The 13,897-nt window shown below is 47.4% G+C and overlaps 1 protein-coding gene across 1 annotated transcript in view; it reads right to left on the bottom strand.

The window, feature by feature from the left end:
- The window catches only part of LOC144167777 (uncharacterized), a 29,488-nt gene that overhangs the window by 14,111 nt on the left and 1,480 nt on the right, over positions 1–13,897 (bottom strand). The window contains exons 2-3 of the mRNA XM_077696957.1: positions 13,405–13,524; positions 957–1,063 (exon numbers count right to left, since the gene is read on the bottom strand). Coding sequence (XP_077553083.1) covers positions 957–1,063; positions 13,405–13,519 — 222 coding nt within the window. The 5' untranslated portion in view covers positions 13,520–13,524. The remainder of the gene's footprint in view (positions 1–956; positions 1,064–13,404; positions 13,525–13,897) is intronic.

Raw genomic sequence — 13,897 nt, 5'->3', positions numbered from 1 at the left:
ATGCATATCGTGACTCGGAAACAAACAAAAACCCTTCTTTCTCGTGCCCTGATTCTGTAAGAGGGCAGTGGTATACAATCGAAGAAGTCCCCGTATGTCATAATCACCCAAGTGCTCCAGAATGACCAATTTAAGTGTACAAATGCGAAAATTCGGAGAATAAAGAAGCACAGCATATATCATAATCATCACCAGCCAATCTACGCCCACTGCAGGGCAAAGGCCCCTCCCATTAATCTCCAATTATCCCGGTCCTGTGCTAACAACGACCAATCGATCCCCGCAAACTTCTTGATCTCATCTGCCCATCTAACTTTCTGCCGCCCCCTGCAACGCTTGCCTTCTCTAGGGGCCCACTTTGTTACCCTTAATGACCAACGGTTATCTTGCTTTCGCATTACATGCCCTGTCTACAGCCATTTCCTCTTCGTAATTTATACTATTATTGTCCTTAACATGCGTTTGTTCCCTGATCCACTCCGGTCTCTTCCTGTCCCTTAACGTTATACCTATCCTCTTTCGTTCCACTGCGTAATTTAGGTGTCCTTAATTTAGGTTGAACCCTCTTAGTGAGCCTCCAAGTTTCTGCCCCATAGGTGAGTACCGGTAAGATATAGCTGTCATACACTTTCTTCTTCAGAGGCTATTGTAGGCTGCCATTCATTATCTGAGAATGCCTGCCGAATGCACTCCACCCCAGCATATATATGATTTGACTAAAAAAAGGGCATGTTCGCCGCGACAGCACGCACGGTGTGAATGGCGGTTTTCATTGCACAACACACGCGTGCAAGGGCCCTTTTTCATTTAACTTAAATGCTTGACCACGTCACTTGTCGAATTTGCGCACTGGGCCACTTCGATTGGTCATTCCGAAGCATTGTGGTGAAGAGGCCCTACAAGGACGTCTTAGAGTGTAGAAGTGATTGCAGTATGTGGCACTTGGCTGCGCTTACCTGGGCTAAAGCGTCGGTTTTGATTGAGTACTTGAGAAGAAGCTTGCGTCCACACTTCGTAAGGAGTGAGGCTCCCACTGAAGCAGCTTTGGCAGTAGTCACCACTCCTGCGTCACGACAGGGAGGTAACGAAAATAAGAATTACGCGGCCACAATTCACCTGGCTCGCTGAATTTTATTTTCTTATAGGGACCTTCTAACTTTTTTTTTTCAACATTTGTCAACAAACGCGGCCAGTATATATATATATATATATATATATATATATATATATATATATATATATATATATATATATATATATATATATATATATATATATATATATATATATATATATATAGAGGATATCTATAATGGGTCTACAGCTACTATCACCCTCCATAAGGAGAGCAGTAAAATACCTATAAGGAAGGGTGTCAGACAAGGAGATACAATCTCTCCAATGTTATTCACAGCATGCTTACAAGAAGTATTCAGAACGTTCGATTGGGAACAGGTGGGAGTAAGGGTTAATGGAGAATACCTCAGTAACCTCAGATTTGCTGATGACGTTGCCTTGCTAAGTAACTCGGGGGACGAATTGCAAAGCATGCTTTCCGCACTGGGCGAACAGAGTAGAACCGTGGGCCTGAAAATTAATATGCAGAAAACTAAAGTAATGATCAATGACCTCGGGACAGCACAGCAGTTTGAGATAGATGGCGAGGCAGTGGAAGTGGTAAGCGAATATATATACTTAGGCCAAGTTGTGACCCCAGATCCCAACCATGAGGCAGAGATAATTAGAAGGATCAGAATGGGGTGGGGTGCATATGGCAGACATTATCAGATAATGAATAGCAGCCTACCATTGTCGTTGAAGAAGAAAGTGTATGACAGCTGCATCTTACCGGTACTCACCTACGGGGCAGAAACTTGGAGGCTCACTAAGAGGGTTCAACTTAAATTGAGAACGACTCAGCGGGCAATGGAGCGGAAAATGATAGGTGTAACATTAAGGGACAAGAAGAGAGCGGAGTGGGTCAGGGAGCAAACTGGTGTTAAAGACATATTAGTAGAAATTAAGAAGAAGAAATGGACTTGGGCAGGGCATGTAATGCGAAGGCAAGATAACCGCTGGTCATTAAGGGTAACAGAGTGGATCCCTAGAGAAGGCAAGCGCTGCAGGGGGCGGCAGAAAGTTAGATGGGCAGATGAGATCAAGAAGTTTGCGGGGATAAATTGGTCACAGTTGGCACAGGACCGAGGTAATTGGAGAATAATGGGAGAGGCCTTTGCCCTGCAGTGGGCGTAGACAGGCTGGTGATGATGATGATGATGATATATATATATATATATATATATATATATATATATATATATATATATATATATATATATATATATATATATATATATATATATATATATATATATATGGCAAAAATTACTGCTCTATGCTCATTAGGTGCGGCAAAGAATAGCTGCGTCAGACCGCGGGGGGCTTAGTCCAAAAAGACTTCGCAGGTGCGGGTCAATGGCACCAATAAGTGCACATGAAAGTTCGTCTGTAGGCCAGTGAGAGATTGTTGTTTCCCGGGTAAGTATGTCGAGGGCACTAGCTGCGTCCGTCCTAGACAATGGAATGTGTTCAGTCCTCGCTGTTTGATGCGCCAACCGGGCGGCATTTTTCCTTACCCATACTTGATAGGAATGGCAGCAAGCGAGGCGTGCGAAACATGTGGCACGCCAGAGACGATCCGGCATGTTTTATGCTAGTGCCCACGCTACTCGCCGGAAAGAAAGAAGCTGTCGTCAGCACTGAAGAACCTGGACTCTCGGCGACCATTTTCGGAGGAGAAGATTCTATGCCTTCTCTGTCATCCGCTCAGAAGACGACTAATGAACTCTTACGCTTCGTACGGGCGACGAATGCAAACGCCAGAGTATAGACAGGAAGGCTCCAGTACCAATCACTGAACTTGAATGTTTAGTGCTTCAGCGCTGGGCATACCTGTCTGCGTAAACGTTTCTTTTTCCATTCTTTACTTTTTTTTTCCCCCATTTTCCCTCTCGAACATGCAGGATAGCAAACTAGGCTCAAACCAGGTTAACTTTCTTGCCTTCCTTCTTTATGCCGATTAGGTAACTTGGAAACCTGCTCAAAAGAAATCAAACACAAGAACCATGCCACCTGCCTTCGAGGAGGCGGTGCGGACTGATGACCAAAATCTTCAACTCCAGGCTGTCCAGCGAGTCATCGTGGCGCTGGCCAGGCAAGAGGACCCCGGCGACCCGGTGACGGGGAGCGGAGGACCTCTAGCCGGGTTGGCTACATCTGCGGTGACGACTCCGGCCAAGTCATGAATACCTAGCAATAGGACTCCATTCGCGGGCCCCAAAGAAGTTTTTCCAATCCAATCCAATCTCTGGTTTCAGAGTCGTTGCGTTCTTTTAGCGCTCGCATTGCATCATTACAGCAATGCTGCAGTCATTAGCCACTTCCCTTCTGTTGCAGCAATAACCGTATGCAATGGCCACTTTTGAACAAAAAAAGCAAAACAGAAATGGAAGGCAGATAGTTCTGCTGTGACGAGCAAATGACGCACTGCCACTCCGTGCTGTTAATAATTGTAGCTTTGACAATTAAGGCTTCCAGACGCGAAGGAAAGAGTGATTTGAAGTGTTGCATGATTTCTTTAGGTATGACCGACCAGAACCCGCCTATACCCCCGTCCTCATTCCTAGGTCTTTAAACAATGTGACTGCGGTTCTCCGGATTGGAAGGATTTTAATGGATGGAGGCTGGGGACGGAAGTTGAGACCGGGAGTGGTCCCTTTGATTGCGTAGTTTTGCTTTCCTCCATTTGACCCCACCAGAGTCCATTACACATCGGAAAACTGTAAGGTCTCTTAATGTCATTGCATTTAAAATTATCTTGGTACAAGTGACCATTGCGGAGACTATAAGAAGCAGGCTTTTGTGTTGCTTCGAAACAGGTATCAGGAAGGATTGGGAGCGTTTAAAATACAAAGGGAAACCCAACGTCATTCCGCCCTGTGAATGTGGATGACAAGCGGAGCTGTATAGCACCTGGTGGGTAGAGTTATCCGTTTGTTGTATACAGAGCAGGGGCACAGCCCCGCGCAGCTAGGAATTGCAGCAGGGTTTGTAGTTGGGCAAGTTGGTACATAACTTTAACAAAACAGCGCGAAGCACGGGACAAAGGGAAGATGAAGACAACACAAGCGCTCGCATATACCCGCCTCCAAGATGGGCCAGACCCCATCAAGCCGGCTGCGAGCGAAGCCTCTTGCGTCAAGCGCCACGTCGAATATCGACACCGTACAAGCGGGCACCGTTCAAGCGGGCGGGCGCCTTTAGCTCACTTCCTCTGGCGATCACAGCCATCTCATATCTTCTCTCGCGCGATCCTAGCGGGAAAGAAACATTCTCAGCCGTGTCGAGTAGTCTTCGCTGCCTTAACAACAAGGGCAGAGCGACGCACGCTTTAGGGATTCTCAACAGCGGCTCGTAACGAACAGTAGACCACAAGGTCGTATCGGTCAGCTAACCACCGGGAGTAAGTGCTGCAGTTTTCTCGGGCGCTAAGGTTCGATCCCGGCGCGGGCACGCTTTACCGATGGCAACATCCGGTTGCCAACGGTAAAGTTGCAACGGTAAAATTGCAACAACGGGAGATTGTAAGCTCGGGCAGGTCGCTTAACCACCTGCACTGCATCTTGTTCTTTTTGCCGCTTTTAATGGAAACAAGATATGCACCATGGTAGGTTATTGACTTCGCTAACTGTGCGCCAATTGTTTTCCTAAAGGAAACTCAAAGCATGATGGCTGATTGAACTAGTGAGAAAAGCTGCCTGCCTTGCAATGTATAAAAGCTGTAGTCCGTGTTTTTTTTTTTTTTTTCAATAAGATGAGCTCACTTAAAGCACTGACTTACGTTTACTTCATGTGCTCAACCACTTGGCTACTGTTTATTAAAAATCATCTATAGATGATCCTCCAATGAGCTCTCACCGTTCACAACTTTTGTGACGTCCCTACCCGTAGTACCCAAAAACGTACGGGGCGTCGTCGCCTGTTTTCACGTTTCTGGCGTTTTCTGCCTTATTAAACAACTGCTAGTTGCGAGAAAGGCGTATTTACATTGTCGGCACCGTAATTCATCGATACAGGCCAACTTGTTTTCAACCCTGATATCTCTATGTTTCTAGATCCCGTTGTGATGTACATAAAATCTTAGAGCGCCGGGAAAAGGAAACAGCAGCGATGGAGGAGGGCTCTGATAAAGGCTAACAGATCGCAGCCGGAGAGTTGAGACCAAGGACAACAGGAGAACAGTAAAAGCGTTGAGGGAAAGGGCAATGGCGGCGCTGGGGAGGAAGAAGGAAGTGTCAGCAACCGCGCAGGTATTGAATGTTCTGGACACCTATTGCGCACGTCGCACGCGTATAGGCTCAGAGCTTCATTCCCCGTCGCCATGGAAGACGACGCACCAGCCCGTAGTACCGAGCGCGAAAGACCGGGAAAATACTCCACGGCGAAATACGCTCAATAGAGCAGCTCCAAAGGCCGCCCCTCGTAGTAACCGCCGTCGGCAAGAAACAGCTATGGACCAAGCTGTGACAGCTGCCCGACGAGAGCAAGATGAAAGATCAACACCGAGTTCAGCAGTAGATCAACAGAAGGTCCGACTTGGCATTTGCCTTCACATACTTTGATAGTTTTAAGCGTCGCCCGTGATTTTTAGCAGCAGCGCTGTTTAAGGTTTTAGTTGCGCCGTATAGCATTACCAGAAAATAATTGGCTGGCGAATACGATGCTCCCTATCAGCTTTAGGGAAGACGCAGCAGCAGTGCGCCGAGGCAGCACTCACTCGTGGGTTCTCTCGACGGCAGCGATGATGAGCCTCTGCGTCAGCGAGGCAAAGTGCGTCTCAGGAAGGGACCGGGAACTGTGTCTTACGCGAACGCACATCATAGTCATGCGCACGCCCCCCTCACGTTTTCGCCCAGCGTCGCGCCGTCGAGCGCCTTGTGCGGCACAGAATACTGCCCCCTCCCCTCCCCCCCCCCCCACACCCTTTCGGAGAGCGCTGGTTCACGCCGCCACTGCGAAACGCCCTCCCCTTCCTATTTCGCGACACTCTCCTCTTTTTCTCTCTTTCATCGTTCGCATTTTTTGTTCAATCTAGGCATCTTTCACTCGGTCACGACGGCAATGTGGTTCATCCCAGAGACAGCCGCCGAAGGGCTGCGCCCTACAATACCAAGAAAACAAAAGGCTGCTGCTTAGGTCAGCAAAACCTGGATATGCAAAGCGAAGGCTTGGCTTAGCCTGGTTAAGACTTGATTTCACTTGTTTAACCTTTTATTTAGCTTTAACTATTGTACTATTCTTCCAAAGCCTGCCTTTGTCTACGGTTGTGGTGGCGGTCCCGCTTCCCGTGTCCCTCGTTTTCCGAGCCGAACAGCTCGCCGGGTGATATCCGCAGGGTGGTCAGACGCCGTTTGCCGCTGATGTCCTAATGCCTCCAGCTCCTGCGGAATGCTAAAAGAGACGACCCGGCACCGCTCTCAGCCCTGGCGAAGATCGCATGCCAGCGGCGAGTCACGTGGCCTGGCGGCGAACGAGCTGCGAAGAGCGCATGCGTCAAGCTTGCACTGGCGAAGGCGCGGAGCAGCTAGCGAACGCGGCTGACGGCGGACTTCGACCCATGGAGGAAAGAATTTTCTTTCCTCCATGCTTCGACCAGACGAGTCACGTGATCCGTTGCCAAGAGTATACGGCACAGCTGTGGTCAAATAAAGGTCACAACCCCCGGGACGGCGAAATTTCTCGACGAGGTTTCTAAAGGCCGAGCCGAGCGCACGTGAGTGCGCGCCACGTGATGAGCCCAAACATGGACCAGGAATGCGCGTGGGCTAGCGCCACGTAACCAGCTCGCAAAAAAAAAATATATACCAAGAAAAAAAATTGGCCGCGTATCTGCTCCTTTCGTTGCAAATGCCGTCAAAAGACGATAGTCTTTATCGGCTTTTGCGAAGTAAATGCTTCCCTTCGCTTTCCGGCTCACCTCTCATGTTGTTCCTCTTGCGTCGCGCTCCTCCCAAGGTAAAGACGCCAAAGGTTTGCTTAAATCATTTTAAATTTCCCGCGTTCCACTGCTCCAAACCGGGTGACTCGATGCGAACGCTGCCGTACGGCGAAGACGCGCGTTAATCGAGGCGCCCTACTTCAACGTTTACAGAACCGCGTTTCCCTACTCCACGTGCGTTGCAAGCAGAACGTGGAACCTACCTAGTGGAACCTTGCGTAACTGTTGCCGGTTGATTTCTTAAAATGGCCCCAGAAGCTATAGTGGCGCGGGCGACAGCAGGCGACGGCGGAGTGAATTCTTTTTCTGCAGTTGATGAAGTATTTAATTTCGCAAATTCAAGCATGTTTGATTTTTTTATAAAGGAACACTGCAAATATCACTTCTGTATTGATTTGTTGTCTCATATTTGCGTAATGTCTTGTCCTTCTTCAACAATGTTGACAATTATGAACATTCCACCGGACATAGACGGCTAGATTTAGCTGTGACTATACAAGACTATTGCGCAGGCATTGTTTTGCTTTGGCCGGGTGGCTGAATCGGGTCACAGACAGACAGACGGACAGACAGACAGACATACAGACAGATCAAAATTTCTGGGTTTAAGTAGCCCAAGAAAGACTATCGTCAGAGTCCGTCAATGCTTTTCGGACTCTGCTATCGTCTTTAATACCGAGCGCATGTGAGCGTGTGCTCTGTGAGGAGAGAGAGAGCGAAACAACATTTGTTTGTCCAAAATGGTTTTGATGCAAAGGAGGCCGAGCCTCTTCACCCCCTCAGACGGCGGCCAGAAGTCCTTGGGCTCCGGCGGCGTCTTCGGCCATTTGGACAACCCGGATCTGTACATCCGGATCGGTGCTGCGCAGAACGGTCTCCCACTGCTCCTCGGTCTTAATTAATAGCAAAGCACCTGACGAATTCTTTTTCTGGGGACATTCCCATATAATATGGCGCAGGTCTGCCCTGCCCGTACATACCTTACATTCGCTCGTGTAGAGCCCCGGGTAACAATGGCTGTACATGACGGGATTGGGGAATGTATTTGTCTGTAAGAGGCGCCATGCTACAGATTGTCATTTGTTGAGAGTACAGTGAGGGGGAGGATACTGAACCCGTTCCAATCTGTAATGATTAATTATGTCTCTGTACGAGACCATGCGGTCCCTCCCCATCCCAGCGCGCGAGAAGTGCTCAGATGTTTCCTCGACGTGATCGGCTCGGTTAGCCAAACCTCGAGCCGCGTCGTGAGCGTTCTCGTTACCGGGAAGAGAAGAGTGTGCCGGCGTCCACACAATTTGAACCTTTCTCCGGTCTTTGAAGCCGACCAGAATTCTCAGTGCCTCGGACGATATCCGTCCCTTTGCGAAATTTCTAATTGCAGTTTTAGAGTCGCTGACAATAAATTTAGCTTTCGTGGAGGCCATCGCCATCGCAATGGCCGCCTCTTCTGCCGCATCTGGCGACGACGTCAGTATCGTGCCGCTATAGTTGATGACAGGGTAAGAATGCAGCTCCGCCCACAAGCGTTGTTTGGCCGCTAGCTGACTCTCCGCGGTTAGATAAAATAGTTCGTTATATTTCAGCTGTTTATACCCATGATTACTAATATGAGCGGCTGACAGTATAACCATCTGATTATGATGTCGTTTATATATGTTTCATTCCGAAGAATGAATGATTTTCACAGGAAAAAGAAAAAGTCGTCCTCATTGAAAACTGGCTCAGGAGAAAAAAAATACTCACTAAAACAAAGATTATTCTTGATAGAAACTATTCCCGGTGTATTTTATACTTAAATCAAAGCTATCTGTTATTGTTTTACTGTAAGACAACAGAAATAAACATATAAACAACGCGCACACGATTTTTTGGGTCTGAATAGTTCGAATTTCGACCGCTGCACGTCGCTTAGCCGTCGTCTGCTTGGAGAAACATAATCAACATAATGGTCGTCGTTATATTTTGTCGGGCTCGTCGCAGTTCGACTATTTCTTCATTTCGCGTGTGCAATCATTGTCAAGAAATGTAGTCGGTACAATATCTTCCACAGCCATCATCACCGCTAAATCAAGCGTCGTAAACGCAGGGTGGAAGAAAGGGGCGGTTCGTCGCCACAATGGCTGGATGCAGTGCACGGACTGTGTAAGCCCAGGGTGAAAAGGAAACCAGCGGCGAAAATTCATCGGTGTCTTTCAACGGGCCACGCATTGTTCTATGCGACTGTTTCGAACGTAGTGACGCACTGCAAACACCTATCGCGGCGACGCACGCAACCATAGAGGTCGCGATGACGCATAGGTGTCCTGCCTTGCGAAATCAGCTGTAGGTGCGAAGAAACAAGCGTTATTTTATTCCGCTTAAACGAGACGACAACACCGTATGGCGCGAGCAGAGAACTGCGGGATGTGAAACGTTACAAGACTAATCATTTCTACTTCACGAGACACGCGAGTGGCAAGACGCTCTACGTCAGTTGGTTAGATTGACAGTATACAGTCTCATGCTTTCAATCCAGGCGACCATTTCCGAGGTGTTTCCCGGCGATGTAATAAAAGAGCTGCCGGCGTTTCTTTAGTGTCATATCACCACCGCGCAGTTTACAGTGGAATGATAACGCAGAGAACCCCAACTGACGGTGAAAATTGATAGAAAAACACCCTTAAGCACTAGCAGCAGCCTAAAAAAATTACTGTTGCGAGCTTTTATGGAAAAAAAACGAATAGTGACCTACAAATGCATCCGTCCGAAGTTCGTTTCCAAGTTGTGCTACATTCAACTTTCATTGGCTTTACACTGATGTGCAGCAGCCTACCGTGAAGATATTTTTATTGTTGATGAGGCTTTTGAAATAGCATACATAAAGAAAATATTCGGTTCAACATGTAGTTGCTTTGCAGCCATGTCATGTCAAGCTTTTGTGGAAGCATTTTAATTTCTGATAATCTTCCCGAAGCCAATAATGTTCCCCTATGTACACCAAACAGTGACGTCGAACACTGACAGCCCCATACGAAACTTGAACGAACAGCTATACAAGTGCACTCAATTCTTACTGCACCTATTTAGACAACCACACTCAACAGGCCCAATAATATGAGTATGAACGTGAGATCTAAGTGAATTATTTAAAAATGTGCAGACATCTCCATGCAAGCATTTCCATTTTATCCACTTCTGCAACCAATCAGAGCACCAAACTGGAACCGGGAGAAGAAATATTTAGTTCTCACTGCCCCTTGTCAAGGTGTCATGGGCTACTGCACAAGCATTTTCTATTCTTACCGCACTTTCCAGCCAGCAGCAGCAAAGTGGCACCCTGAAAGCCTGACATTGGATCCACTTTGATTTGCTGCACCAGTGTTTTCAATGCCTAATGCAGCTTTAAAGCCAAAAGCAACAGTGTGTACGTGAAAAGCAGTGACTTCACAGCGTGAAGGTGTGGCAGGAATTCATTCTAACGTACTACATAAGCATCTTCAACTCTCACCACAACTTCATGGCCAGAAACTACAATGTGTGTGCGAGAGAAGCAGCGATTTCATAGCCTGAAAGTGTGGCATGAATTTATTCTAACGTACTAGGTTAGTGTCTTCAACCCTCACCACAACTTCATGGCTAGAAGCTACAATGTGTGCATAAAAAGCAGCGACATCACAGCTTGAAGGCCTCGCATAAACACATTCCATTATTTTATTAGAGCTTTCACTTCTTACCATAGCTTTCTAGTCAGAAGGAACAGTTCAACCTTGCAAAGGAGTTACATAGCATTTTGAAGAAGTGACGTAAAATCGTTGCGACCTGCTGAGTAAGTTTTTCCAATTTTTACTGCGTCTGAACCAGCCGGAAGCAACAGTGCGCACAGAAAGCAGCGACATGACACTCTGGAGGCCTGAAGTTGAATCATTTTGATATGCCGCATCACTGCTTTCTATTATTCTTGCAGCTGTATAACCAGAATCAACAGTGCATGCTTGAAAAGTATGAACATAGCATTCTGAAGGGGTGACATACCTCATTTCTACATGATACACAAGTGTTAGCAATTATTACTGCAGCTCTTCAACCTGAACCACCTTCAGTCACTGTTTGAAGGCTCTCCACAGTTGCTGGAACAATAAAAACATCTAAAAGTGGGAAGCGGTGTTGAATCTAAATTAAAGTATACTCCATGATAAGACGTTCAAACATGTCCTCCACTCTGTATAATACAGTCTATCATGACAGAGACACTGGAAATCTGAATGTCTGCCAATACACTGTAACCCCTTTGTTGAAACTTAAACTGCACAAGCACCAAAATGCAATTGTTAAACTACAGCCATCACTATGAAACACAGCTGCAATAGACAAATTTTTATAACTCATAAAGCCCATCACACAAACTGCATGAAAATAAAGGGAAGATAAACTATTGGTTCATTCCTACAAACGCATTCAGCTATTTCAAAACAACTTTAACAGCTCACGACACTTATGAGAAATTCCACACTGCACACGAAATACGCAGCCTCAGTACATGCATAGTCAGTTTCTCTGATGCCACTTAGTGTAGCGATGGGAACATATGCACCATAAGCTTAGCAGGCATAATAAAAAGCTGCGCGCGTGTGTATTTTTGGCAATGTATAAAAAACTACGTGGTCATGTTGCGGGGCCACACATTTCCGGCTTCCTTCAACGGTGTGGTTCAAAAACACCAATCATGCAGTTTCGATGTTTATTTAGCCCTCTTATACGTTTCAAAAATGCTACTGATGATTACGACCAACCAATGACAGCCAAGAAACGAAACGCAACCACATTTGATTGCCTCAACAATACTCGCACTCGTTCATACTTTTGTACGTTCGATAATGTGCCCATTGGCACAAACAGAACGCCATAGGCACCCGTCTCTCGCAGGAAGGCAGGTTTATACCGATTTTCTTAAAGCTACCCAAACCCAGTCTCGGATAATTGTGCACGAACCTTTACTTCTTCGCGAGTCTCTGCAATAATGGCTTAATCATACCTGTTTACGCCAGGGGGAAAAAAAACGCCACACCGCTGCTCCGTTCGTACCCCGGCAAGCTAAAGTAATGCGCGAATCGGCAAGGAAAGATACCTTACATTGTAAGATTTGGCAATCGTCTTAATAACGTGTTCGGCTGTATGAGCGGCCGTATCCGGCCAAAAAACACGCCGCATACGTTTGCACGATCCGCGTCGGGCCGGACGGACACCACGTAGGCCTGCGCTCAACATCGGGCGCAGCCTACGCTCACAGCAACAAACGAAAACACTTGCAACTTGCTACCGCTACTGCCGTAGACGAAAGCAAATCGCATTATTTCTTCACAAGGGTTGCGTTACACCGACACAATTTCCACAATCACACCAGCAACAGATGCAGCTTCGACGCTTTGCCGTTCTCAGATCGAGTTCGTTGACGACGTTCCGAGTACGTAAAACAGCCCACCAGTGCCACCACAATTTCCTCACGTACGTACAAACCACGACGCGGCAAGACACACACGGGACAGGTAACGATACGCGGCTTCTTGATGCACTACAGCATATTCGTAACACAAATCGCCTAAGGAGCTGTTGGTTCTCGGCAACCTCGTTGTCGCTCGACAGCGCAGCAGCGGTGGGGAAGCGAGCGCGGCCATATTGGAAGTAGTTCTCCTTTCAAACGTACGTCGCAGGCGTCACACAAATGGCGAGACGCCATTGGTTGCGGATGAACACAAAATCCCTTTGATCTTGAAAAGCCGCTGCAGAGTTAAGCTGTCACCAACTATAGTTACGGAATTGCCGTTGCAATCGATAGCTACCACGGTCATGGCATCGCGGGCTGCGTATTCCGCGGCGTCCACGTAGACCACGTTCTCAGAGCTTTTGAATCTCTTTTGTAAGGCCTTCGCTCTTTCGCGTCTTCTTTCTTTGTTGTGTGAGCAGCGCCCGGCATCGGCCAGCTCGACCTCCAAGAGCACTTTGCCCAGCGTTCGTAGCGTGATCTCTCGCGTGCTTCTACTCGTGAGTTCACGTACCTTCACGCCTGAAGTGGGGAGCACAGGCGCCGAGTTCGCTCTGCAGACGCCGAGCTCGAGAAGCCAGTTGTCGCGGGTTTCAGCGCTTGCTAATGCGGTCCACTTCGGGAGAGATGTGAAAGCCGGCGGACAAAACGTTCTGGGCCTGCCAGTCATGGAGACATTTCAGCGGCAAATTCAGAAATCCATGTGAACTGCAACAGCCGGGTCTCCGACGAAAAGAGAGGGGCTACCAGCTCTGCTGTTTCTTCCGCCTTGCATCAATAGTGCAAGCTGCGTCAATCATTTTACTGCGCTTGAAGCGGAACTTACCTGGTTTTGGGCCACACACGTCGAACTTTGCAGCCTGAGAATGTGCCAACAGGGCAATCGACGCCGTAACAAAAAAAGGAAGGGGAATGGCTTGAAAAGGCGTCCCGGGAGCCATAACACCTGAAATGGGGAAAAAAGTTCGTCCTTGCTTGAAGCGCTGTTGCGAAAGCAGAAAACACATAGATACGCGAAAAAAAAAAAGACCAATTCGAAAATATATAGTCGGTTTGCCATTATAGGGTTTCATTTGCGATCTTTGCAAAAAGTGGCCCCATCAAAGTTGCAGGGAAAAAACAGCGCGTGTTGTTCGTGTGGTCATGATTTGCACCTCACCATGCTAGCATTACCCTGGTATGCCTGGTAAGAACTTACATAATTATCGGTTATCAATTTAGCCCCTCATGCCTCGCTGTTTCACGGAGGTGCTGGGTTCGAGGACACAGGAGAACAATAACATCTGCTTGACAGTTCAACACAGAAATGGGCGATATAT

The sequence above is a fragment of the Haemaphysalis longicornis genome, unplaced genomic scaffold (genome assembly GCF_048455015.1).
Source record: "Haemaphysalis longicornis isolate Haplotype H1 unplaced genomic scaffold, Haemaphysalis longicornis Haplotype H1 scaffold_2, whole genome shotgun sequence".
NCBI lineage: Eukaryota > Metazoa > Arthropoda > Arachnida > Ixodida > Ixodidae > Haemaphysalis > Haemaphysalis longicornis.
The sequence above is the reverse complement of the archived record's forward strand: the minus strand, read 5'-3'. Positions and strand labels throughout refer to the sequence as shown.